The sequence below is a fragment of the Kwoniella bestiolae genome, chromosome 5, assembly GCF_000512585.2.
Source record: "Kwoniella bestiolae CBS 10118 chromosome 5, complete sequence".
Lineage (NCBI taxonomy): Eukaryota > Fungi > Basidiomycota > Tremellomycetes > Tremellales > Cryptococcaceae > Kwoniella > Kwoniella bestiolae.
The window spans coordinates 2,065,723-2,092,694 of NC_089245.1; the positions used below are offsets into that span (position 1 = coordinate 2,065,723).

Sequence of the window (26,972 nt, forward strand, 5' to 3'; positions counted from 1 at the left end):
CTATCAACACTATCAATACACATCCACAGACTCTGCTGATCCGCACCATCAATCACACACACACATACACACAATCAAAAAGGCACTCGAAGTGATACAATCCAATACATCATTTCGATCAATCAACCCCATATATTCCCGACAACCGAGGACATTTACAACCCTTTTGTCATCCGATATCAAACCAAGATGACTCCTTTTGAGGGGTTCGAGTCGGTTCAAGTGCCAGTTCATAGTAGATGTTTGAATAAGCAGCTAAGCATATATTGCAGGATAAAAGGGATTGCCAGTGCGAGTGGGGACAAGGAGAAGGCGGTGTTACTTTTACATGGATATCCTCAGACCGGCCAGTGAGTGAGCTTGTCATATTCGAGAGTGGTCGTCATGTGAGAGAATAGTGCAACTCGTAAACCGGGATCGTGTCACCATGAGGCAGAGTGAAACAATTCTACTGGTAGGGTACGGGCAAATCGGCGAGAGAGCTTTGACCATGCTTGTGCTCGTGCAAGAAAGGGCACAAGGTTAGGGCGTAACAACATGAGTACAAGCACGGGTGATCGGGACCGGATTCATGTTCAGATGTTTACAACCCCAAAGGATATGCCTCCGAAGGAGACGATTTTCTGACAATGACATCGCGATTCCCATTCTAGTATTTGGCACAAGATAGCTCCCAAGTTAGCTGAGAGGTATACAGTCGTTGTAGCGGATCTGCGAGGTATGTGATCTATCCGAGAAATACCTTGCTGGTATTGCCTAACTTTGTAAGAATATGTGATATACTGAAAGTTCTGATATCGACATAGGATATGGCCAGTCGTCTAAACCCCCTGGATCCGAGAATCATGAAGAGTATTGCAAACGTGAGATGGCAGAGGATCAAGTCCAGGTAATGTGAGTGCTTTTCTTCTCTTCGGTATTCCGTCTTGAGCCTTGCTTTTCTCCAGCCTATACCGTCGTTGTTAAGTATGGACTGAATGATGAATCTCCAGGCAACATTTCGGATTCTCGTCCTTCTACATCATAGCGCACGACAGAGGAGCGAGAGTGTCCCATAGACTAGCGCTGGACCACCCCGGAAGAGTTAGGGGGATGATGTTACTGGATATTGCACCGACGCTTTATATGTATGATCATACTGATATGGCTTTTGTGAGTTACTGTTCCTCATTACGAACCCCCTAAGAGAGCTGGTGTCTTGTACGTTGATGCTGATTTCGGTTGGGAGTACAGGCGAAAGGGTATTGGCATTGGTTTTTCCTCATTCAACCGTCACCTGGACCTGTGAGTTGCGCTGCATGTTTCCTACTGAGCGAGTTATAGACAAGCTGATTTGGGTACAATGACGATGCCATTGGAAAAAGGAAAACATGATCATGTCTGGACCCGAAGCATTCTGGAACAACATGGCAGGCAGACCATCACATAAGGGTGTGAAGTGGTCTAATGAAGATCTGAAGGAGTACAAGGAAAAGTTCTTCACGCCCGAGTGTATACACGCTGTGAGTCATTCTGCGACCCTCCATCTCACTCCCATTTCGGGTTCGACTCAGCCATCCATGCGCACCCTCGATTCATTTCACTGAAACATGCTGACCTTGCCTTCACAGACATGCGAAGATTACCGCGCCTCAGCAACCATAGACCTCACGCACGATCGTCAGTCTCTCTCTTCCGGAGAGAAACTCTCCATTCCCAGATTAGTAGTACTGTGGGGTAAGAAAGGTATGATTCAATCGTACCACTCGGGAGACGTAGTTGGACTATGGAAGGAATGGACGGATGGGAAGGTGGAAGTTAGAGGTAAGGGCGTGGAAGGGGGTCATTATATTCCTGAAGAGAGGTGGGAGGACGTGCTGGAAGAGAGCGAGTGGTTACTGCGGGGTTAGTTGGAGTTTACCCTTCAACACTGATGGGAAAGTTTGGAGCAACTTGTCCCTGTGTTCAGATTGTGAGTCGTAGGTCAAGATGCATGACTCCTTCACTGTTTCACTATACCGTTGTGGTGCATAGTTCAAATTCGAATGACCATACTGATCTGTCAATCCCGGAAAGATCTATACAAGTTCGCAAATAGGTTCTTAAGGGCAACTACGGCTGAACATTCAAATAAGTTCAATTCCTCACACCTTGGTAGCTGAATTCAAGACTGATCGAACGGTGCTGAAAATTGATGATCTCGGGACCGAAGCCCTGGACGTATCGCTCTTAGTGGTCGATTTCGCCTTCTCATCGAGTATACTAGCCTGATCACCACCTTCTGAGAGGGCTGTTATAGTAGATGTAGATGATTTGGGATCTTCCTGCTCGATGATGCGTCAGCCATACTGCGTTTACCATGTATATTCCAACACCAACCCACAAGTCTCGTCCAGCGACTGCTAGAAGAACCGTTGACGTCGTTCAACCATTCTTTCCTCAGTTGTGAAGCAGCGGTATCCATCGCTTCTTGTTTGGTTCGCACGTCAGCGCCTCGCCTCATTCGCCTCAGTGGACGTGAGGCACCGGCCGAGGAGCATGTCGATTCGACTGTCGAGGCGATATCGCTTTTCTCACTCATGGTTGCTATACTTTCTGAAAAGCTTTCTATTTCGGAGATTAGTCCTAATTTTATCTAATTCAATTCTTATTCAAATTGAGGTGAGAGGATAAGCAGCTGCAACACAGACCAATCCTTGATATATATACACCTGATGAGGAGTTGTCTCAGCTGGTGATGTCGTACGAGGGGGTTTCAATCCAGTGCCAACGGGGTGGCAAACGCCTCAATGGAAGATAGAAGAGAGAGGAACGTCTGCTGCTGTACTCGACGGAAGGTTGCTGAGTATCGCTAGAAGGAGGACGGGAGGCCGCTGTGTGTTTTTGCTTTCTTTCTCGTCTACGTCAAACTCAACTCCGACTTGGGACCAAATTGCAAATTGAATTCATCGGACTTTCGATAATGTTGGAATAACAAGTAAGCTAGAACAGTCTGAGGGCTCGACATTTGAAATTGGAATGACTCTTCCTTTGACTTTGTTTCAGGGGTGAATGTCCCATTGGATATATCAGGAGCTCAGCCTTGAAATGATCCGTATGCCTTCTAATCCGGTTTGTCGTTCAAACCACCGGACACAGGAGTTTCGACTCGTTCGTTCGTCCGGTTGGCCGGTACATTCTCAATTTTGGTTGTATCTATGTCCAATACCCCATGAGAGGATAAAACAGATGCGGGACGGGGCACTTAGGTACGCGTTCCGGTGATGAACAGTCTGAAGGTCCTCCTGGACGGACTGAGACACGCTGAGTACTGCCGTAGTTACCAAAAGAAACATGGGCAATGAATGCATGATCCGGCCGTGTATGAGTAGTCGCTACAGTGATTAAGAGATCGAACCATACGACACTACGGTATCTTACATATTCGAAAAGTCCAGCCTTTCGTCCTTCTATAAATGAGGAACCAGCGCTCAACACGACCACGACTGATGCCCAGAGATAGAGGTCCAATCGATATCATATTTTGTGATGGTACTCCAATGGGTCTTGTTTTGAAATCCAGACAGCGAGAAGTTTACGCCACACCAGCCTGTATTCCCTCATGTATCATCCCACCAACCGTGCCTCTCCCTTCCACCAGCGTCTTGGCAATCTCGGTGACTTCGTCCATCTGCTCTTCCACACCCGTCTGCAGAGCGTTCGACATGACTTCTTTCAATGTTACTCCTGCGTCCGCCTCGAGTGTCTGAGTGACTAATGTACGTGTCGAGGAGATTGTCGAAGTGGATGGACCGGGAAGGGAGTTGAGTGTAGTTGATATGGTGGCTGTGGTAGAGGTAGTCTGTGTAGGGAGGTGAGAGAGATGTTGAGATAGTAAGGATGGTTCCCCTACTCATCCTCTTCTCAGCATTTTGACGATGAAGATGGAATATTGGATGAGACAACTCACCTCCGATGACTTCCTTGACACTGGCTTCGGCCGCCTGCCTCACAGCTACAGGATTCATCTCCATGATAACATTCCTCTCCACTACCTCTAATCCACCCGTACGGGCTGCTACTGCCATCTCGGAAGTCAAGACGGCAGCTTCTTCTCTCACGGCGGACATCATCGTTCGTACTGCTGCCATTGATTATTATAGGATATTGAATGTAGAAGGAGTTGTAAAGATGAGACAGGGGATCGTAAACGATTTTACTCGTGTTGAGGTGATTACAATGGGTTGGAATGATTATAGGAATATGATGTGTTGGGAGTAGAAGGGGATATGGGGAGATGATGAATGAGCTATATAAGTTGTCGAGTGGCGAGCTCCAGCCGAAAACAGACAAATCAAAGTGAGAGTGAAGTGATCATCAGGCACAGTCGAAGTGACGTAGTATCACACAGTCTAATCGACGATTACAGATCTGTCAATTGCGAGTAATGCAGAACAGGATAAAGAAATCGTAATCATCATTAGGAAGATGAATTACTTGTGATTTGGATTTATGGTAATTTATCCCACCTGGTTCAACTCCTCATTTGATTCCGTGTTGTTCCTCCTCAACGTCTTTGGGATGTTGCTGATGTATTGTCGATTGTACTTTACTTTATACGATTTCATAGATATACATATACACATATACACATATACACATATACACATATACACCACTCACCGTAGCTCACAATGTCATCCTCTGCATGGCCACCAGAATTAAAGTGAGCTATCCCACACATGACTATCCCACACATGAAAACTGCTGTTTCGTAATGGAGCAAAGCTTACTGATTTATTTGTAGAGCATGGGTCCAACAATGTCTGTCGAAAGCTACAGCGTCCAACAAGGATGCAGTGAATGCAGAACTAAAGCAGGTAAGTATACATATTAGCTTCAATAGATGTACTCAGGGTCGAGCTGATGTCCATTCACTAATAAGATACTGTTCAAAGCACACGCCGATGGAACAATCAAGACAACCGACTGGAACAAAGTTGAATTGAACTCGTGAGCTATTATTCCTTTGGCACGAAGGTGTGTAGCGTAGTACAACATGGCTTACCAAGTCATGATCATCACAGTCTGAAAGCGCAAACGCAACGAACGACTCATGTACCATTACCTCCACGTATAAACATTACGACCACCTCCTTCGGTCCACCTCAGCCTGCACCTCCTGTTCAAGCACAAGCAAGTACGTCTTTCAACCCTTCAAATTATTTATCTTCTTCCGCTGCAGGTGGGCCAAGTACTTCGGCAACATCAGAGAAGAAGAAGAAGAAGAAGAAGTAAGCTTCCGTTCCACCATCGCTGTCAGGATAGATAGCTGATATATCAAGTATGGCTAGGAATGACGGAACAGCTAAATCTTCAGCCTTCCCCACGCCCTATCATTTCACGTCGTCTGCCGAAGAGCAAGAAGCCCTCGCCAGGAGAGCAGCAAGGTTCCAGAAACCCGCTGCATCATCATCTTCATCCATCGCAGGCGGTGTTGATAGATGGTTCGGCGGGGCGGACGCGGACGATTCGTTGAATGGGTTAGGGATGGTTCCAGGACAGGTAGGCAAACGTAAGATGAGGGGCAAAAATGGGCTAGGGTACACTGGAGAAGAGGTCACGGAAGTTGATCCTGTGAGTTACAGTGGGACATCATCCCTGGATCACCTATAGCTAACAGATTGGTCGGGTGATAGAACGTGATTGATTGGGATAAACATACGATAAGAGGGACGAGTACACGACTGGAGAAGTCATATCTGCGACTGACATCTGTGAGTATCGTCTCATCCGATGCTCCAATATTTTGTGACTGTGACATACGAATCATTCACTATGTTCGGCTGAAAAGATGTAAAGAAGCTAACCAGCACGTTTTCAACCTTTACAGGAACCGAACCCCGCTGACGTTCGACCTTTACATATCCTTCAACAAACCTTACAGTTGCTGAAGAGGAAGTGGAAAGATAACCATAATTATGCGTACGCTTTAGATCAATTCAAGAGTATGAGGCAGGATCTAACGGTGAGATATCGTCTGAGGGTCTGTTGGTATAGTGGCTGATGGATGTGCAACAGGTACAACGGATCAAGAACGACTTCACCGTTGAAGTGTATGAGATTCACGCACGTATAGCGTTAGAAGCGGTGAGTCCTGATTCTAGATTCGGTTGCAGATTAGCTCATGTCACATCTCTACCATTTACAGAAAGATCTCGGTGAATACAATCAATGTCAAACGATGTTACGGCAGCTGTATGAGCTGGGTATAAAGGGACATCCGCAAGAATTTTTGTCGTACAGGATCATGTATCTTTTACATACTAGGAATAGAAGTGGTGAGTGTGCAGTTTTTTCCAATGTACCCCTATTCTTTGCGAGCGCAAAAGATACGTAAGAACCCTCGCTGACTCACCTCTTATGAATTGTGTCTAGATATGGCCACTCTCCTGGCCCAGCTAACCCAGACTGAAAAATCCGACCCCGGTGTGAAACATGCTTTGGACGTACATGCTGCGTTAGCAACATCAAACTACGTGCGGTTCTTCAGGTTGTTCGGTACCGCTCCAAACATGAGTGGATACATAATGGATCATTTCGTTGAGAGAGAACGAATCGCAGCTTTGGCCATAATGTCTAAAGGGTAAGTGATGCTCTTGATGCTCTATCTTGCCCCCTCTTTCAGCTTAAACCTTCTGTCGACTCTTGAACAACTCTTGAGATGCAAAACTCACGCTGACCATCTCTTGCTAATAGATACATGACTCTAACCCTTACACACATCACCACGACACTAGCTTTCGACTCGGAAGAGGAAACCGATGCTTTCCTGCAAGCACACGATGCTGCCATCTACGTCCAGCAACCATCAACCCACGGGACCAACAATCATTGGAAACCCATCAAACCAGTACCGCTGCTCGAGCGTATATGGGATTGCCGTAAAGCGCATGCGGCTTGCGCGGCGGGTATCAGCAAATATAGAGTGGTGGATCTGAAAGGTCAAGTTGATTAATGCTACACGCTTCAAGGTCTACCTTACTTCCTATCGTTCCCGATGACTTTCTATGATGGACTAATTCGGCTGGATTCATCTGGGTCATACATCTCACGCCAGCAGTCAGATGAAGGTATGAGGGTGTTAGTGTCCGGGTCACAAGGTAATGTAACGTTCTCCTTCTATTCTTTCACTTTTACGGTTTTCCAACATATCGACCGGTGAGCACCCACGATTAAAATAAACGCGACGACAGAGTATCGTATGTGGATATAGTTGGCGGAGTGGAGAGGTATTGAATCCCTTTGTATACATCTTGTAAATTCATCACAGATGATCATCAGCAAATCAAACATGTCCACAGTGCAACAACGGCGTGTCATCTGCATCAATCTTCATTGCATACCGATATTATCCACTGAATGACCTATCTCGCTTATTCAACAGCAACGACAATCGCATTTGTACTAGATACAATACTCAGACCGCCCCAATCTTCCTGTTTGAATAGGACTGATTGGCTTGCTTCCTCTATCATACTATTTTTCTTTTTCGGCCCAGTCCTCGAAACGCCAAACACCTGCAGCGCGCTTCCAGATTTTGTTATCCCTGAAAGAGACGTGACCGAGTGCTGACATGAACTCAGAAAGCTGCAGTTGACTGCAAAGTTTCAGATACACGGTCGATGACGATTCTTCAGCCTCGAAATGTCGGTTCTTGAATGAATTTCTCAGTTGAGTCGATTGCTCATCGACGTCGTATCGTTTCCAATCGTCGGGGAGTCTGCAAACAATGTCAGTATGAGCCAATATCCGAATGGTATACTACTCGCTCTGGCTTGTTCGGACTGTGAGCAAGGACGCCCTTCCCTGAGGGTAAGTGGAAAAAGGGAATGGGTTGACAACTCAGCAACGGAGAAAATGCTCACACCTGTGTTTGGCTTTCTCTGCGATCATTCACAAGCTTTACGTATCGTTCAAAAGTCGTTTCGTCGGTGAAGACCTTAAAGTCCCTAGACTCATCATGGGTGGCAATGGTCTTTCGCTGTGTTGGAAAAAGCTCGGATGCAAGGCCTGTATAGGTACTGGCTATGGGCACCAGCGACTGGTCAGAGATAGCCGATGGTGTGGGTGGGAGGGTCGACCAATTCTTGTGGATGGCATTGTGTTGGATTGGGCTTGAGTTAATCTCAGCAGGATCAAGGTACGAGCGACACTTCCCCTTGAAGAAGAGGAAGAGTAAGGGCAAGCTCTAGATATTTCAATGCGGATATACAGTATATATGGTTATGGCCAGGCTTGACCCCCTTGGAAATATTGGTCGACTCGCTCAACTATCGTCCTTTCATGGCCTCGAAACTGGTGAAAGGACAATATCGAAGACGATACAACTACATCTTCTCTAAATCTCTGAAAGCAGTGCTGCTCCACAAAGGAGGTTCACGTCTCACGCACTTGCTGTGGAGATTGACGTAGGCCTCGTCTTCACTCCATGCCCCATGACGAACATTCGCATCATCCTGTACAATGTCATGGCATCCTCTCATCCCATTGCTTTTCGCACAGAACGGACATTCTCTGCCGTAGCAGCAATACAAACACACTGCATGCTTCCTATCAGTTCTGTATTAAACTGACAGACCTGTCCTGGAGCGATCTCCCTCTCATGCATCCTCACCGCGCATCACTCCATTATCCCTCAAGGGGTCTTTACCGCTAATCCCACCCGATGGATTGCCACCCTGCAAATATGACATGTATCTCTCCGCCTCGTCTTGAGTGATATACCCCCTTTCTATCGCTTCTCGCACAAACGGCATCCTGCGAGTATCGCCAGCCTGGTGGAAAGTGAATTTCGAGCACCTGCCACTCTTATCGGACATCGAGATTTTATGCCATATCTTCTCACGTTCGGTGACATACCCCATAGTGTGGTATTTATCAAGTATAGACCTTCGCTCCGTGTCGGAAGTGGCCTTTTGATACTCGAGCTCGAGGAGGTAACTATCAAGTCTGTCGCGGTCCAATTTTGCCCAGTTGGCAGATTGGCTGTTGGACCAGACAAGCAGGCAGCATTTTATCAGAGTGATCCGGTGAACATTCTTGTAGTAAGTAGATCACTCACCCGGCTGTCTTTTCGAACTGAGATTTGGTCGAGGTGATCTTAGGACGACGAACTCCCGGTGCCGACACTGCACTGCCAAGTGTAGGACTGCATCTGGGGATATTAGCTATCACCATATTGCGAAGAGTGGCAAATTACGATGAGCACTCGAGGTTGAACGGGACTTACCTAATTGGATCTGGATGATTCGTAGATGACATGTTTCGTTCTTAGTTTTACTTGAGATCTGTGATTATGGTACTGTATGTATTACTTGTAAGAGCATGAAGTCATTAGGTGCGCTGAATATCGAGAGCATGGGGTATATATAGTAACGGAAATGCAAATACAGTATGGTTATCCTCCCCTCCCTTCCCCCACTTTGTTTGAAGCTCCCCTACAGTAATGTCACGATAATGACCAATGTCCTTCTTAACACCCCTTTCAGGTGCGTCTTCTGGTAGTTGGGAAACCTTTCATCATACCACCGTCACAGTATCTTCCCTACGGGAAGTACGATAGCTGATTTCTGGGACATGCGTTTTTTAAAGGAACTGAGATGGTAGGTCTTCGACATACCTCTCAGAGCCGTCGCCATGCACAGTCGTGTACTACACAGATGCACATCATATCCTCCAAGAACTGTGAGTAACGAAGTGCCTTCGACAGAAGAGATACGATTCTCGTATGGTGCTGTAAAACATGACCTCATAGCTTGATGAGAATATTGTATACAATACTTCAATGATTGCCATTGTTGAGACTAGAAGTACATATCGTCTATCATGTATGAATATGATATGCAGTACTATAACAAGAAGGAAGACCTCCTAAGAGAATATAACAATCGATGAGACCTGTATGATGTATGGATGTATGATTCTATTGTGTTGCGTGAATGAATGAATGATATCTATGCCAAGATCAAACAGAACTACCTAGTATCAAAATATAAAATGACAAATGAACGAAAAAAAAAAAACAGAATTAAAAACCAAAATAACAGTAACAATAATCCGATTTCATTCCCCCTCTCTACGCGTCGCTCCTTCCCAAGTCCGACCCCCCACTAACGCTATTCGTATTACTCCCGCTCATCCAGCCCAACTTCTCCTCCTTCATCTGCTCGACTATCCTCCTCAATTCCCGCATCGCGATGGGTTTGACCATCCACATATCAATCCCACTCTCTATCAGACCTTTTCGACGCTGGTGCTCCGCAGACATGGCAGTAACAGCTATGATCTTTGCTCGTCGGGGCACTGAATGTTGGTTGTATCCCGATTGAGAGCCTGTAGGAGATAAGGGTCCCGCCGAGGTCGGGGAGGTCGTACTAAGTAGGGGAGTCTCCACGGAGGCACTACCACTATTACCCGGGGTAGGGGTGGATATCTGCGATGTATCCTGAGAGTTGGACGAAGGAGTAAGTGCTAAAGCTTTCATGACTTCTTCTAATGGGACGGTCGAATCAGCCGGCAAGGTAGCTTCCAAATGCCTCATCTCTGCAGCAGCTGCGAATCCATCTTTTCGGGGCATGGTGATATCCAGTAAGACCAGGTCGGGATGGAACGAGTTGAATTGGTCTACCGCTTCCACTCCGTCGGCCGCTTCGGCGAAATGACATGACTGTTTGGGAGTTAGTCCCCCATTCACACAAATAACGATGATGACAGAACAAAAAAACTCACAGTACGCTTCAACATCGTAGTCAGGATCTTCCTGTTCACAGCGTTATCTTCCACCACCAGTACTACGAACCATGCACGACATCAGTATTTGTATAAACATCTCTTGAGATGCATAGAATCGGACTTACCTCTCAAAGGCGAATCATCCGTATTCTGCTGTTGTCCCATCCCTCTGACCGTATGATCCGACCCACTCCTCATCTCCCTAAACCTAGGAGGCAGAGGCAGCCCCGAAGAATCAGACGCATCAGATACCAGCGAGCTATCACTGGCAACAGACGCCTGATACCCCTTATCACTTATCAAACTACTTTCAGTCGTCGTTCCTCCACTTCCGTCATTCCCAGTCAAGGGATCAGCCGAAGCGGACGATTCGGAAGTGTCGCCTGCATCTTCAATTTTCTTCGCTCTCTCCTGGTGGTGATGATGATGGTGATGGTCGTGTGTGGGTTTATGCCGTAATGTTTGAGAACTAGATTTGGGCGATATATTCCCTGGTGTAGCCAACGATCCTCCAGGAGAACGAGAAGGCTGAGTTGCATCGAGATGGTCATGGTTGTATTCGACCTGCGCTTGACTGTTTTGGTTTTGATTTTCACGCGATCCTGGTGAGATTGGATCCGCAAAATCCTTCTGTATCACTTGACTTTTCAAGGTCCCACCTGATCCTGGGGAAGTCTCTGGATGATCACCTTGGGAGGATAAACCACTTCTGATATTCGCATTTTCAGCTTCGACCTCCTCTTTGGCCTCTTCCCCACCGACCACATCAGATTTGTAAACCTCCCTCAGCGGTGGAGGCAGGTCGGCAGGTCGCATGATTCGTTTGATCAATGAGGGTCGTAATGGTCTGTTCAGGTGAATGGTGGGTACAGTCTTGAGATATTCAACCGCAGCAGCGACTTTGGGATCCAGTTCAGGAGAAGAGGATCTCGTCTCGCTCCTTGGGTGGCGGTGATGATGATGATGATGTCCATGAGTATATCCATGTTTGTGAGCTTCATTCTCCAAATGATGAGATTCCTGTACCGCGTGATCATGTTCTTGTGAAGTTGCTGGACCAAGAACGGGAGCGAGAGCGCCCAATGACTGATCTTTACCAATGATGACCACCTGTACGCCCGGTCTAGCGTTCTTGCAAAGTTCCGCCAATTTCACTTCTGACACTCCGCCTTCTGGTAAGACGATCAGACTCGCGTAATTGATCTCGGTGACCAGTCGACAGAAATATAGCTTCAACTGCCTCGCCAAACATTTACCAACCCTTCTCAGAGATGCGGTTCTAGCTTCAGCCCATCCAACCAGGAAAATACCATCCTGCCTTGTGGGTTCGCCATGATCACCTTCCGAAGAAGTATCGTTCCCGCTAGCCATGATATCTTGATCCGAGTCGTTATCTTCATTTAGAAGGTGTAAGGGAACTTCGATGTGTACCAGGGTACCTTTACCCAACGTCGATGCAATCGCCAATTTACCGCCGAGGAGATCAATCATACGTTGAGCTAGACCTAGACCTAGACCGGATCCAGGTGTGAAAGCATCCTCTTTGGCGAAAGGTTGCAGTACTTCTCTGTTGAGGAAATCGGCTGACACTATTGTTCGGAAGATCCAAAGCGGTCAGTACCATCTAGGCGAGGAAGATTTACGAGTGGTGTCACTCACTACCACGACCGGTATCTTTCATATCGATCGACACAGTTGACATCTTGATCGAATTATCATATCCACCAGGCAACACCACATCCCTCGATACATCCTGTACAGTGATATGAACATGACCCCTACTTACGAATTAGCACTTCACCCACTCGCCGAGTGAAAGGAGAGGGCATCACTCACTTATTGGTAAACTTGACAGCGTTATGTATGATCTTACCCAGAGCTCTGGATAGCGGACCTGGATCAGTGGACATTTTCCAACCACCTCTATTCCTAGGTAGTACCTCCAGTATGACCTCGACATTCTCCAGACCCGAACCAGTCGCGATCCTTCTAGACTTGGCTTCCACCCTCATCGCATCATCCACGACGTTCTCCAAGATCTCCGAGAAGTTGCTGATATGTATTTGTTTTCTCGGTCGGATCAGGTCAGGGGAGATGATGGTACCGTCAGGATTTATCTGCATCTGATCGACCGTAGCAGCCATTTTACCTATATCAAGCGTATCGATGATGTTTTCAAGTATCCCACCAAGGGACAACCCATTCGCTTCGATAATTTCCAATTGGGAGACCGCTTCGATTTTATCTTCTCTCGATACCTTGGGTACGGAGGTGGTATCATCCACATCTTGTTCTAGAACACCTTGCAAGGCCATTCGGAGCAGACTCGCAGCAGCGTTGATCTGATGTAAGGGTGTACGAAGTTCGTGCGAAGCAGCAGCAGCGAAATTGAGTTGCGCTCGTTCAGCTCGATGGAGTCGTTCCTTCAACACAGCAGCTAGAAGACTTCCCGCGATGGTTTCGACAAACTGCATCGCTCCGGCTGGATAGGTGTATAAGGGATCCGTCCAACAAGCGACAACGGCAAATGCGACTTGACCGTCGAAACCGAATATAGGCATCGCCATGGAAGTTTCCGTTCCAGGAGGCATCAAGTGAGTGATGGACTGTGCGATACCTTCAGAGTCGTCTCGTGTATACCAGACTTTACGAGTCTTGACGTTTGAAGCGATAAAATCGGAAATGATCTTGCGGGCAGTAGGGGAAGAGGTGAAGTTGAACGCGAAATTATCTTCGGAACAGCTGTATCCCAGAACGGCCAGCTGCTTCGGCTCATCAGCAATGATCTATATTCGATGAGTCGAGGAGATGGAGCTTACATTGTCAGAAGGAGCATTGTCCGATTGGCCCTTGAAGGAATATTGATTATTGGGATCCGATCTTCTCCTGGAAGGAATGAACAATACTTGAGGTGTCCTACTGGGAGCCATGGGATCGGTTACCGCGTATGTCTGTCTCGCTCGTTTGACATTAAAAGGTTTCGAGTACGCATCTTGCTCGTCGTCACCACCGTTCTCACGAACGGTACTTGATGTTGTAGAGCCCGTCGCACCGGTGGGACCTGTCTGTCCAGTCATACTTGTATTCTGACTTCTGCTATGGGCAGCGGACGAACCGCCACGGGTCGACGATCCACCTCTCGTCGATGTACCCCCTCCCGTAGATGAGTTCTGATATGTGGGGTAGAACAAATGGAACTGTGAGAGGTCAACCACCGCGACGGCATGCGCATCTAGGGCATAACGGATTTCTCGACACGCTTCATCGTAGATATCCACGTTGGATTGGTTCTGATTCTGATCGGCACCCGATATACGTTTCCCAGTTATAGATGAGCCCGAAGAAGTAGTAGTAGCAGTGTCCTTCTCTGTGCGTCCGGTGCCCGTGCCAGTAGCGGTCGTTGCCTTCTGACCAGCACTTTCGTTTGGACGATGTTTCAGTGACCGACGTAAGAAGTCTACTGATATCTGATGTAATTTTGCGGATTCTACCGAAGCTTGTTGACTATAAATCAATTCTAATTCACTGACCACGCAGTCTGCTAAATCTCCTAATAGCTTCCTGTCGTCGTCCGAGAAAGTCCTTGGTTTGTCGTCCAGAACACAGAGCGTCCCTATTATAGTTGATTTGTTCCCCGATCCTACTTTCAGAGGTGCACCGGCATAAAATTGAACGGGTCCCATGCCTTCTTTCACCAAAGGGTTCTTCTTGAATCTCCAATCTTTAGCAGCATCGGGTACGACCATACACTGTTCACCTGAGCCTGGTGACATGATGGAGTGACAGCAGAAAGAAACGTCTAAATCGGTCCACGATCTACCCAGTCCAATCTCCGATAAGAATATCTGTCTATCCTTCGTTATTATACTGATGAGAGCAGAAGAGGTTTTGAACACGGTAGATGCCAATCTCGTGAACCTGTCCAGAGTTTCGCGGTGGAACGGATCGATATCTTCTAATCCCAATCGACGAATCACACGTAATCTTCTTCTGGCAGCTTCAGGGGGTTGTTTCGGAGCGGGCATATATCCATTAGCCTCGAAGAACTCTTTAACCCTCTCCAGTTCTTTGGCATGATCATATGTCACTTCCACCGCTGAGACTGACGTCGAGTCATTTGTTCCCGATTCCAACAAGGCATTGTCTAACGATGGTCCCGTGCCGCGTCGGACGATCGAGTTATTGTTAGGTGATCGAGATCTGAGTGACCAACTTCCCCTCGAGCGTGGTCGACGAGGTGCTCTTCTCCTAGGTCTCACCTTGGTGGTATCTTCATCTGCTGACGAATCATCTGACATCGACCTTCCTACCGATGCCAATTCCGCGTGATCCCTATGTCGTCGTCTGGATTTACCTTTCACCGACGTCTTCTTCCCCTCACCATCTAACTTCATATACTCCCCTGCAGATCCCCTTTCCCGGACCCTATCCTCTTGCTGCTCCAACCCCAACTGACGCATGTTCTCGGTGGTCATCGATTCCTGGTTTCTATAAGATTTCACGTTGTCCCCCTCGTTCTTTGTTGTCGGCCTGGGTCTCGACGACGAGGACGAGGACGACGGGAGAGGAGGATCGTTGTCTTGATCAATGTTGGGGATGTCAGGATCCTGGTTGGAGGGTCCAGACGCAGAGGTGTCGGGATGGAAATCGTGGGGCTCTTCTTCGTCTGGATTCGGTGGGTGATTATTACTATTCTGTCGACTTGACAAGGGGAGTCTGTGGGCCGGCGATCGTTGTCTTGCGACTGATGTAGCGGGTGAGGGGGAGATGTCAGGTGTGATCGTACTCGAGTTGGTGGTGATGGTTGTATCTCTGGTTTCATCGGAGGGATAACGTGAAAAGGTGGGTGGGGGTGAAGGGGGTGCATCCTCGGTGAAATTACAGTTGTTGTACTCCCCCAATGAATATCTTCGTGGGTGGGAAAAGCATAATATCAGCCAGTCGCCAAACAAATATGAGTGATTATGAGATAATATACAGGGTGGTACTCACTTGGTCACAAACTCGTGCCATTCTTCTTGAGTCTGCGGTTTTGTAATCTTCTCACTGGATAGATCTTCCGGATGGGCAAAATCTCTGACCTCTACTTGATTGACCGCCCGTCCTTTTCCTTTCCCTTCTCCTACGGGCATGATGATATGGGTGGATTGAAGATTGAGAGGACTCGCGAGACCAGAGGGAAAATCAGGTTGTATGATGAGATGTCGAGGTAGTGGGGACTGCCCAGGACCGGCAGAAGAGAGTGGTGTCTGATGACTGTCGTTCTGGGTCCATCTATCTGATTAGAGGGGATGAGGTGGAATGGGATGTGTATGAAAAGAATATTAGATGTGTTGGTGCATGGGGTGAATGATATCCGTTCTTTGTTGGGTTGGTTTTTTCTGTTTCTTTTCTTTCTTTCTTTCTTTCTTTCGTTTTTCCTGTCCCTTGAAGTTTAAGATCTGTTTTTCTTCTGAACGAGATTACTTACACCGACCCGTATGTTGATGATTGTAGATGTCAATTCCAATTTGTACGTTTTATGTGATGAGTTTATGTATGCTTTATGATTGTATGTAGTCTAACATGTAAACATATATATATATATATCAAGATGGTACATTAGTAGTATAAAGAAAGAGAGAGAGGATGTCTACAGTAACTAGGTGGTTAGGGCAGTAACCTCTTTTTCCAATGCATCAACTCCAGTCCCTTTACCAGTCCACCGGAATCAGTCTAATAGATGATTACAATTCATTACAACTCATTACGATTGATATAATCGTTGATTCAGTATCGTAATCGTTTGTAATCACAGTGCAGTGTGGGAATTAGGATCTGTTAGGATCTAAGGATCGGGTGCCTGGATCATCAATGTCCGGTACAGCCAGCATACATACTACATACATAGCATATTGGGAAACCAATACTACTGTTACTGGTATGCTGGTAAGCTGTATATGTATATATATTGGATTGATATGAGGTATGCACATGCACATGCAACTTGCAACTTGCCAATCTGTATATGGAATACTGATTCATTCATTCATTCATATATGTGTATATGCATCGTATGGCATGGTGTACACTGGCATAGGTTGCACTGCACTGCCACTGAACCTGGTTGAAACGCCGGAATCACTTTGGTTGACACGTGATACACGCATGAGAGCCACACCACATGGCAGTGAACATATCATCGTTCAGTACTGATTGAGTTTCTAAAATAATATGACACGGTTCTTCTTGCTCTCTCTCTTGTCTCTCTCTCGACTTCTACCTTGTATCTTTAGAATCAACTACCATCCTCCTCCTGCATCCATCCCAAACAGACAATACCCCATCCTACTCATACACAAGCTCACACCGCATGTCAACTTCCTCGGCAGATCAAGCGACAGCCTCGGTGGTACAGGCCCTGCAAACCTTGTATCATGATCCCGATGGCAGTTCCAAGAAGAGGGCAAACGAGTGGTTAGAGGAGTTTCAGCATAGTGTGGGTCATCACCATCCCTCGGTCAGGTCAATGGAATGACAGTGTACTGATGTGTTGTGAATGCGGTACAGGTCGAAGCTTGGCAGACGTGTCATACATTGTTGACTTCGCCTGAAGCACCGTTGGAAGGGAGGTTGTTCTCTGCTCAGACATTACGCGCGAAGGTGGGTCATATCGGTATCAAACTAGCCCAGCTATGTCATGATCCACTCCCTTGATGTATTTGACGAAGCCATGGTATCCATTGGAAACCCACGTCCATTTCATTCCATCTCCTGAGCTGACGTTCAAATCATCTCTCCCCTTCCTTCCTTTCTTCCCCATATAGATACTATACGACCTATCTCAACTCCCCCGAGAACAACTCCCACCTTTACGCGACTCCCTCTTATCCTCCTTATCACCCTTATGTCAACCCTCAGCACCCCCCGGTTCAAAAGCAGTCTTGACTCAACTATGTCTGGCCCTAGCGGACCTGGCACTGCAGATGCCAGAATGGGAGAATGTAGTAGGTGGAATGATAGATCAGTTTGGTAAAGATCCCACAACGGTGATCGTGTTATTGGGATTCTTGAAATCTCTGCCGGAGGAAGCTGGAAATCCTAGGATACCATTATCTGTGCGTCCCACCTGTCATTCATTCAGTTCCAAATGTCAAGCTGACGGCTCGAGGATAGAACGACGAGGTACAAGCTATGTTGAGTGCTCTGGTGAGCGGGTCGGCGGAACAGGTGTTGGGTGTTTTGACGATGTATATACAAGCTACTGGTGAGTTGTCCCTACCTCAACCCAAACCTTCATGAGTCATCTGCATCTCGACTCGAAAGCGGACTAACATGTAATCGTTGGTAGGCGTAACAACCCAAATCCAGATATCGGTGTTCGAAACATTAAGAAGCTGGTTACAAGCTGGAGAAGTGATGGCCTCGCAAGTCGCCCAAACACCATTATTCGACGCTTCCTTCGACGCACTCGCCTCCGACCAGCTGTTCGACGCTGCCGTCGACGTGCTGTGCGACCTGATACATGAGACACAGGAGGTGGAGGACAACGTAGAAGTGGTCCAGCAGATTGTACCCAGAGTAATCGCATTACGTCCTCAGCTAGAAGAGCACAAGGAAGACGCGGATCGTATACGTGGATATTGCAGGATACTGTGTGAAGCTGGAGAATGTTATAAAGATCTGATCGTCCGACTTCCACAAGACCTTTTACCCCTCGTTCAATCCATTGCTGAATGTGCAGCATACCCTGACCTCGATATCGTCCCTATCACTTTCTACTTCTGGTACACCCTCGCCATGACCCTTGGTCGACAGCCGTCCGACCCATCTATCCAACCTATCCTAGATATATATGCGAATTTACAAGCGGTTATCATTGGACATCTACATTTCCCAGGTGATGACGAACACCAAACTGCCCAAGAACGAGATGAGTTCAGGACATTCCGACATAGGATGGGAGATACGCTGAAAGACTGCTGTCATGTTCTTGGAGCTCCGACATGTCTCAAGAGGTCATACGACCTGACAGTCAACGCCATGGGCAAACCATCACCATCATGGCAAGAGATCGAAGCGCCGTTATTCTCAATGAGAAGTATGGGAGCAGAAGTGGATCCGGACGATGACGAGGTCTTACCCCACATCATGGACATGTTACCTAAATTACCTGATCATCCAAAGATCCGATATGCCGCTATATTAGTTATCTCAAGATATACTCAATGGATCGACCGGCATCCCGACAACCTCGCATTCCAACTACAATACATCTCAGCAGGGTTTGATACCTCTGAATCATCCGAGGAGGTCTCAGCGGCTGCTGCTCAAGCTATGAAGTTTATGTGTCAAGATTGTAATCAACACCTCGTACCGTTCTTACCGCAGCTCCACACCTTCATCAATTCGGTGGGGGACAAGTTAGATCAGGCAGATATGGTAGAAGTGTGCGAGGCAATAGGATACATCATCACTTCGATGCCACCTGACTCGGCGGCATCGGCATTAAAAGAATTCTGTCAACCGCTCATCGCAAAGGTACAGGCAGTAGCGTCCTTGGAGAACGAAGTGGATAAACCGACATTACAGAAAGTGGCAGATTACCTCGAACAGCTCGACTCGTATTTGAGTGTGGTCAGATCGATTGACCCCTTACCCTCAGATTGTTATGGGACAGCGATAGAGGTATATGGAATATTGGATAGTCTATTGAACAAATACTCCAAGCTCTATTATATCTCTGAGAGAGTATCGACCGTCCTCAGAAGGGGTCTGACGTTCTTCCCAGCCGATGCGATCCAACCGATCATCCAACCGTTATTGAATCGGATGATCCTCTCGTTCGAACAGACGGGCTACTCGAGTTATCTCTGGATAACGGGCAAGATCACAAGTAAATTCGGTGAGGTCGCGAAGGATCCGCAGAATCGGGGGTTGGCGGAGTTGTTGGTGAGGAGCTTTGAGAGTTTGACGGAGGCGATGTCGGCGTTGTTGGCGAGGAAGGTCGCGTTGGAGATTCCTGATGGTGAGTTTGGTGTCTCTCATTCATCCAATTTCTGATGAACTGTATCTTCAATATTCTCAACTTCAAAGTATCAAAGTAAATCAAAAGTAAATCTCGAGGATTTAGCTTACAGATACACTGCAATAGTGATGGACGATTACGTCCACCTAGTAATCTCCTACCTGACTTCCATCCCCACCCTAACCCTCCAATCACCTTCCATCCAACCAGCCATCTCGCACGTCCTGGCCTCCTTGACATGCCATTCACCAGAAACCGTCCTAGTCTCATTGGACGTCCTATCGATCCTGTCCAATCACCTCGCCTCCAACCAGAATCTACAAAACCTATTCATGCAATACGGTAAAGCCATCGTAGGGTTGTTAATAAATGGCTTAATAGTGCATGATTATCCCGAGGATAGTTTGGACCAAATTCAGGTTATACTTAATCATCTCACCAAGCTGAGCAACGGGACAAACACGCAGGAGATGGAGGGATGGTTCGGTGAGACGATAGGTGGTTTGCCTGGACATGTGGTTCCTCAGGGGGAGAAACAGGCTTTCTTGGTTGAAGTTCATGCGTGAGTGGGGGGTTTCCTTTGATTTGAGTCCTACCGTCACTTATCTAGAGGATATGGTGTTGCGGTCATCTTGTGTGAGATACGTTGTAATGATGCTGATATCCATGCAACTCCAACAGACACCTTACCGACCGCTCTTCCTCTGATAGATTGAAGAATGCGTTGAATAATCTCGTAAGAGCCGCTAGGAGGGCGAGGGAACGGGGTAGACAGGCTAGGAAGTCGCTCGGGGCGGTGTGATAGGTCAGCCTGAGAGGATCAGAAGGGGGGAAGTAGAGATGATGGAGGCGAGGATTACAAGTATACTTAGATGAAGGGAATTGGATTGGCATCGACGACAATGAAATGTGATGATAGTTCGGTGTCTGTCAAATAGGATTGGACGAAGATGATGTTAGAAGTTGGTCGTTAGTTGTTGGAAGATGGAAAGATTCATGTGGCATTTCAGCATCTTAGCATAATTAGAACAAGGCATAAGTGGATGGATAGGTTTAGAATAGGATGGCGGTTGGATTGAATGGTAATAGGGATATTTGTAGTTGGTAGAATCGTGTGCAAGATGACTGCATGGTCATCGCAATAGTAGGTAAGCGTGAGTAGATCTCATTTTTTTAGTACGATCAGTATTACCATGCATGGTTAGATCATGATATATGATACAAATAGATCTCCATGATAGGACATTTTATTTAACTTTGGTTCATGGGTAATATACATCCTAGATGATATTTACCAGATGCAGATCACAATACTACATAGTAATATACGATCACAATCACGATCGCTCCGATTGCACTTGGACATTACGATATCATGTTCGCTTGATGACTCCATCGTGGCGTACGGGGTCCATGACCTGCCGAACAGATCGGACAGGTATACCTGCTCTTGCTCTCACACGACGATGGACCATGCCGGTGAGAGTGATATTGGAATATCAATGTCAATGACCTGATGTCAATTCGGACATGCAGCGCATCAGCACACGAATTTGCTCGGTGATGTGGGTGGGTGGTTGGGTGGCTTTGTTATTGTAATTCCCTACTCACGTTATCTTGTCTCTTCCCTCTTTGAGGATACAGTAGTATCATATGTCTCAGTCTCATCTCTCCCTGTTGTTCCTTTTTCCTGTCTCAAGTAACCAGTAAACCCCATGGATCCCTCCGTCTGCCTCTGCCCATCCTTGGCGATCATCCAGGCACAGACACATACACATCCAACCCATACACCATATGGGATCACACTGTACAACCAACAACCAACGCTCAAAGTGGTAATTCATCACTTTACTATATACCCTGAGAATAGCGCCTCACCTAGTTATGTAACCATAATACATTACACCGTACCATCTCATAATTCCCATAAACATCCTCTCTCCTGCTCACATAGCACCATACATAGCAGCATACACCACAAAGATCGACATTACATTCACAGTATAGCTCAATAGAGTAGTATAGTAGTACGGTACCATTTCCACTGCTCTCATCTCGCTTAATTCTTAATTCACTTAAACATCAGAACAGACATACGCACTTGTCTCTTTGGGTCTCTTCTTCGATCGATAACATCATCAATTGAGACATTCTTCTTGTTATATACTCCTTATTCCCCCACTACTCGATCTTCTTCTTCTTTATGCTTGTTAAAAAAGATATAATGTTAAACTACCAACGGTGAATCAACATATCAAGAAAGAAGAAGAAAAAGATATAACGATAATAACAGTAAACAACCAATCTACTGCTCAAGGTCATCACCCAGTCAAGTAAACACGGTAGTATCATACAGGTGAGCAAAACATACTATCATTCCTTGACTTGTTGGGTGTACCATAACCAGAAAAAAAAAACAGAAGAACTACGTTAAACTGACTCTCAACCTGACTCACAGTAACATCGATCCCATCGTATACTTTCGACTCATAATACAGTCAGTATCTCAATCGGATCGACAGTCTCAACTATACAACTTTGTTCATCCGAGACAAGACATCCCAAATCCATATCACATCACACCGTTTGAAAAAAGAAAAGACGACGGAAGAAAATCACTCTCAGTCACCCCTCTTTCCTCAATACAAACATCTTCACTTCCACCACCACCTCGACATACCTCTCATCCTAACCCTAACCCTGCACGTCACAAATCCTCAGAAATGACTCCACGATCCCAGATCCGATAGAAACAAAAAGATGTCACAAACACTACCATCATCCATCATCAGCTCCATGGCGAGCTTGGCCTCATCCACTTCGACGTCAGCATCCACATCCACGCCCCATATAACGGGATTCCATGATAGGTCGGATGCCATCTTCGTGGTCGGCATTGTGATGACTACGCTGGCGACTGCATTCGTAGTCATGAGGATCATATCGAAAACATGGGTGGTCAGGAAGGTCATGTGGGATGATTATATCACGATATTGGCTTGGGTGAGTGGGTTCTAGCTATCATCTGTTGATGATCGTCTCCCCCTCCTTCTGCTCCTAGACCAAGGTTTCCATCCATTGGTGTTCCTTCATCTCCAAAGCAACAGGTCGATCCCGTATGACTAGCCGTCTACTGCGTGCTGACCAGCACCTCCCATAGCTCTTCTTCACGGCATTGTCAACGGCGGTCATAGTAGGTTCCAGGAATGGTTTAGGCAAAGTGGGTCAAGGTGAGTTGCCGCTTCCATTACCAATCTACCCTTCGGACCCGCTCCTCACACCATCAACTACACCTCACAGACATACAGCCTCAGTGGGTCGGCATCCTGCGGAAATGCACCTACACCTTCGTGGTGTTCTACAATCCAGCAACGATGACCATCAAGCTCGCCATCCTGCTGCTCTATCGGCGGATGTCAGAGGTCCAGCCCTGGTTCAGATACGGCACGTACGCTACCATGCTGGTCGTCTCGCTCGCAGGGATAGTCTGCACCTTCCTTGCGATCTTCCAATGTCGACCGATCAGCGCAGCATGGCGTACGGACGATTCCAACGATAGTGAAGGTCAATGTATCGACGTGATCGCGTTATTCCTGGCCTCGGCACCTATCAACATCTTAACGGACCTTTCCATCTTACTCCTACCTCTACCGATCCTGACCAGTCTCAGAATGGAGATGAGGCAGAAGGTCGCCCTGATAGCTACGTTCTGCGTAGGAGGGTTCGTCACAATCGTCGACGTGGTCAGGATCGCCTACCTTCAACAAGCCTTGAAATCGGAGAGGATATATGGAGATCACGGTGAATTGAACGCAAACACCCAATTTGGCGATTTCACATTTTACATCAGTCTGTCCCTCATGTGGTCTTTCATCGAGATCTCCGTGGGGTTGATGTGCTCGTGTACGCTCGTCCTCAAACCACTGGTGTTGAGAGTCATGCCTGCGATATTGAGACGACGACCCGAGAGGGGAAGAGGTCTGACCCAACAGGATGATTACGGTTTGGCGGGGAGGTCGATATCTTTCTCTCCCTCCGCTATGGACTCGCCAGAGAAGGAGAAAGACAGATCTCCCAAATCACCTTTTACTGCGCATCAATCGCCGGTGTTCAAGCAGCAGGAGAGAGGAAGAGAGAATAGTGCAGCTAGTGGAAGTGGGAGTGGAGGGTCAAATGAACATCAAAATGATAATGGGGTCGAGCATGTAGAGAGACGAGGCTCATCAGGAGAAGAAGAGGAAGGTGAAGATGAAGGTGAAATATTCGATTTCGCCGCTATACTGAAGCAGGATCCACCACAATACCTGAACAACATCAACAACCATAGAGGACAGACCACAACCGTCCCCAACAACTTTATGGCCTCCGAGATCAGGCCTGTCGATTTCGATGGGAGGAGGACGAACAACCAGAATCTCAAGCGATCAGCCTCGGTAGGACATGGACATGGAACGAACACGAAACTGTCTTACATGCACAGGCTGAGAGCCTTCTCGACGAGCACGAAGAAGTCTGGGGAACGTACGGTAGAACATCATACGCAGGGGCCTACAGCGAAATTCTTCGACTTTGTCAATATGTCGGGGAATAAGCCTTTGACTGAGCTGGGAGCTATGGAGGCCTTGGGACCTATTCTGTTTGGTGAGTTTAAGATTTGCATTGTATACCTCTATCCCACCCATACGACTCAATCTACAATTCCTCTTGCGAGCACTCGGCTGATACCTATTCGTTCGTGCACACAGTCAGTATCCTCTTCTTCTTGTGGGGTTTCTCGTACGGTCTTATCGGCAATCTGAATGGCGAGATCGAGGGTCTACTAGGTTTTCAACCCCACGAAAGTCTAGGCTTACAAAGTGCCTATTGGGCCGCGTACCTTGTCGGACCAGTCTGTGTCGGCTACTGGACCTTAACCAAGAAAGGCTTCAAAGCCACTTTCGTCGCTGGTCTGACCATCTACTCGATCGGTGCCATGGCATTCTGGCCTTCGGCTGTATTGACGAGTTTCCCCGGATTCGTGGTCAGTAACTTCATGGTGGCGTTGGGACTGTCCACGCTCGAAACTGCCGCCAACCCATTTATCGCGCTTGCTGGACCTGGTGAATTGTCAGAAGCGAGATTACTGTTTTCGCAAGCTATCCAGGCGATCGGATCCTTGGCTTCCTCCTTGCTATCCCAACGAGCGCTATTCAACAACGTCGACCAGATGAGGTTATTCAACGTCCAATGGTGCTACCTTGCGGTGGCGATCTTCGTGTTGATCCTGGCTGCTATATTCTACTATGTCCCGCTGAGTGAGGCCACAAATGAGGATCTAGAAATCAAGGCTGAGAGGCGATTCGATCACGCAGGGATAACTCGAGATGTCAAGTCTTTTGGGATATCCACGAGGGTGGTGTTGCTAGTTACCGGGGTATTTGTGATTTCCAACTACGTCAGTGCGCAGGAATCTATCAGTTTCACATGGAACGGGTTCATCGAAGACATCAAGCCGTCCGTCGATCCCAGGTGGATGCGAACGATAGGTCAAGGATTATTCTTCGCCTCCAGGATCCTAGCATCTCTGGGATGTTATCTGGGTATCCCACCTCGATATATACTGGGATTCTGCATACTTGGAACATTCCTCACTGCGTTGATACCGATGTTGGTCTCCAGTGCGAACGGGTCAATGGGGACATTGATACTTCACATGTTCTTTGAGGGACCGATCTTCCCCCTGGTATTCGCCATGACCATCCGCGGACAGGGTCGACACACCAAATCGACGTCGACAGCGCTGATAGCCAGTATATGCGGGGCGACGGTCTTCCCGGTAGTATCGTACGAGGTCGAGAAGCTTCATCCCAACAATCGGATATTGGCTTTGACGGTAGTTTGCGCATTATACGGATCGTGTGCCTTCTTCCCGATAATGTTGACAATAAATAGGAATCTGAGGAGATGGATAGATCCGAAATGGAGTATAAAGAAAGAGGGAGATAAGATTGCGACTCATGGGAATGGGTATGGTGGTCAGGAGATGAATGAGTTTAGACAACCGAATTATACGAAAACGATTAGAGATGACTTGGGGATAAATACGAATAACAGTATTAATGGGGTGGTGGGGTTGGGGTTGAATTTGAATGGAGGGGAGATAAATCAGGTTAATAGTTTTAGTAGTATCAGAGGAGTGAGGGATTTTGAAAGGTAGGGAGGGTTTCTTGGGTCAAGGAATAGGATATACGGGAAAGTCATTTGTATATTAGTCAATATTGATATAAATATAGTTGTGTTGTACCATGTTTTCTGTAGTGCATGTATATGTACATGTACATGGGCATTGCGCATGATGATCGATTGGTCGTTGTTCTGCATGTAGTATGTAGCATGAGCGGATCAGATGAGTTGCGGCCCGATAATTACCGGTTGGTCGACTATCATTCTCATTCTCTTTCACAATTACGTTCATGTCCCATTTGAGTCGACTCGATACAGTGATAGATAAAAATCGAAAGGACTGAACCGATCCAAATACATCCAGTAACAGCAACATCGACAGTATCCGATGATACCTACCCTATCAAGACTCAAACTCGCAACACGCGCCATGACCATGACCAACAAAAAGCAACTACCGTTATTCTACGCGATCTGTCCTGATTACGATACCAACCCTTCAGAGACTTTACAGCGCCGATTGAAAGTTCGCCCGGAGCATTGGAGGAGGGCAGAGGAGGATAAGAAGGAGGGTGTGTTGGGTGAGTGAACTAGGACTGTATGAATCGTACTATAAGAATTTGTCGTTGCTATCTACTATCTACGTGATATCTGGATCTGGAGGACCACGGCCTGGCCGGGGGTGAAAAGAACAAGATAACTAGAGCTGGACAGTCGCTCTTGAGCCGTGACTCATGCTCATGCTCATGCGACCCTAGAATTCGGCCGAGGAACCGTCCCTCCCCCCTCTCACCCACTACACTCCGACCCCAACCTCCCTTCCAATCTTCAAGCGATGAACGGCTCAATCATGTTCTTCCGGTTCAAATCAACCTCGGAGGTGTGGAATAGATTGAAGGAAGACGTATATTATACGGGGGATGTGTGGGATAAGGATAAGATCCAGGTGGGGGAGTTTATAAAGTTGCCTGGGGAGGGGGAGGAAGCGTAAGTGTGATATGGTATGGGCCTCTAATAGATGCAGTTGTGTTCTGTGTATCGGTCAGGATGC

General features: G+C 47.1%; 9 protein-coding genes across 9 annotated transcripts; 5 read left to right on the forward strand and 4 right to left on the reverse strand.

Moving 5' to 3' along the window:
- Positions 1 to 189: 189 nt before the first annotated feature.
- I302_107168 (uncharacterized protein) lies at positions 190 to 1,889 on the forward strand (the record flags this gene model as incomplete). Its single annotated transcript, XM_019192181.1, has 8 exons — positions 190 to 212; positions 273 to 350; positions 654 to 718; positions 807 to 894; positions 993 to 1,152; positions 1,234 to 1,284; positions 1,365 to 1,502; positions 1,611 to 1,889. The coding sequence occupies 8 exons, from the start codon at positions 190 to 192 to the stop codon at positions 1,887 to 1,889; spliced, it is 882 nt and encodes a 293-aa protein (XP_019045178.1).
- A 234-nt stretch (positions 1,890 to 2,123) lies between these two features.
- I302_107169 (uncharacterized protein) lies at positions 2,124 to 2,560 on the reverse strand (the record flags this gene model as incomplete). The annotated part of the gene is made up of 2 exons (XM_019192180.1): positions 2,124 to 2,303; positions 2,363 to 2,560. 2 exons carry the CDS (start codon positions 2,558 to 2,560, stop codon positions 2,124 to 2,126), a joined length of 378 nt encoding a protein of 125 aa, XP_019045177.1.
- Positions 2,561 to 3,553: 993 nt separating this feature from the next.
- I302_107170 (uncharacterized protein) lies at positions 3,554 to 4,109 on the reverse strand (the record flags this gene model as incomplete). The annotated part of the gene is made up of 2 exons (XM_019192179.1): positions 3,554 to 3,867; positions 3,929 to 4,109. The coding sequence occupies 2 exons, from the start codon at positions 4,107 to 4,109 to the stop codon at positions 3,554 to 3,556; spliced, it is 495 nt and encodes a 164-aa protein (XP_019045176.1).
- Positions 4,110 to 4,652: 543 nt separating this feature from the next.
- I302_107171 (uncharacterized protein) lies at positions 4,653 to 6,976 on the forward strand (the record flags this gene model as incomplete). The annotated part of the gene is made up of 11 exons (XM_065870410.1): positions 4,653 to 4,684; positions 4,766 to 4,838; positions 4,904 to 4,971; positions 5,046 to 5,252; positions 5,313 to 5,595; positions 5,658 to 5,735; positions 5,852 to 5,986; positions 6,040 to 6,108; positions 6,170 to 6,299; positions 6,397 to 6,604; positions 6,718 to 6,976. The coding sequence occupies 11 exons, from the start codon at positions 4,653 to 4,655 to the stop codon at positions 6,974 to 6,976; spliced, it is 1,542 nt and encodes a 513-aa protein (XP_065726482.1).
- Positions 6,977 to 8,621: 1,645 nt separating this feature from the next.
- On the reverse strand, positions 8,622 to 9,282 carry I302_107172 (uncharacterized protein; the record flags this gene model as incomplete). Its single annotated transcript, XM_019192177.1, has 3 exons — positions 8,622 to 9,006; positions 9,083 to 9,169; positions 9,251 to 9,282. The coding sequence occupies 3 exons, from the start codon at positions 9,280 to 9,282 to the stop codon at positions 8,622 to 8,624; spliced, it is 504 nt and encodes a 167-aa protein (XP_019045174.1).
- Positions 9,283 to 10,096: 814 nt separating this feature from the next.
- I302_107173 (uncharacterized protein) lies at positions 10,097 to 15,884 on the reverse strand (the record flags this gene model as incomplete). Its single annotated transcript, XM_065870411.1, has 7 exons — positions 10,097 to 10,687; positions 10,750 to 10,811; positions 10,878 to 12,341; positions 12,412 to 12,530; positions 12,589 to 13,514; positions 13,572 to 15,660; positions 15,745 to 15,884. 7 exons carry the CDS (start codon positions 15,882 to 15,884, stop codon positions 10,097 to 10,099), a joined length of 5,391 nt encoding a protein of 1,796 aa, XP_065726483.1.
- A 1,220-nt stretch (positions 15,885 to 17,104) lies between these two features.
- On the forward strand, positions 17,105 to 20,561 carry I302_107174 (uncharacterized protein; the record flags this gene model as incomplete). Its single annotated transcript, XM_019192175.1, has 7 exons — positions 17,105 to 17,230; positions 17,302 to 17,394; positions 17,559 to 17,849; positions 17,908 to 17,998; positions 18,083 to 19,759; positions 19,886 to 20,321; positions 20,441 to 20,561. 7 exons carry the CDS (start codon positions 17,105 to 17,107, stop codon positions 20,559 to 20,561), a joined length of 2,835 nt encoding a protein of 944 aa, XP_019045172.1.
- Positions 20,562 to 22,519: 1,958 nt separating this feature from the next.
- I302_107175 (uncharacterized protein) lies at positions 22,520 to 25,955 on the forward strand (the record flags this gene model as incomplete). Its single annotated transcript, XM_019192174.1, has 4 exons — positions 22,520 to 22,762; positions 22,920 to 22,989; positions 23,060 to 24,400; positions 24,505 to 25,955. The coding sequence occupies 4 exons, from the start codon at positions 22,520 to 22,522 to the stop codon at positions 25,953 to 25,955; spliced, it is 3,105 nt and encodes a 1,034-aa protein (XP_019045171.1).
- Positions 25,956 to 26,309: 354 nt separating this feature from the next.
- Positions 26,310 to 26,912, forward strand: I302_107176 (uncharacterized protein; the record flags this gene model as incomplete). Its single annotated transcript, XM_019192173.2, has 2 exons — positions 26,310 to 26,502; positions 26,680 to 26,912. 2 exons carry the CDS (start codon positions 26,310 to 26,312, stop codon positions 26,910 to 26,912), a joined length of 426 nt encoding a protein of 141 aa, XP_019045170.2.
- Between the last annotated feature and the right edge of the window lie 60 nt (positions 26,913 to 26,972).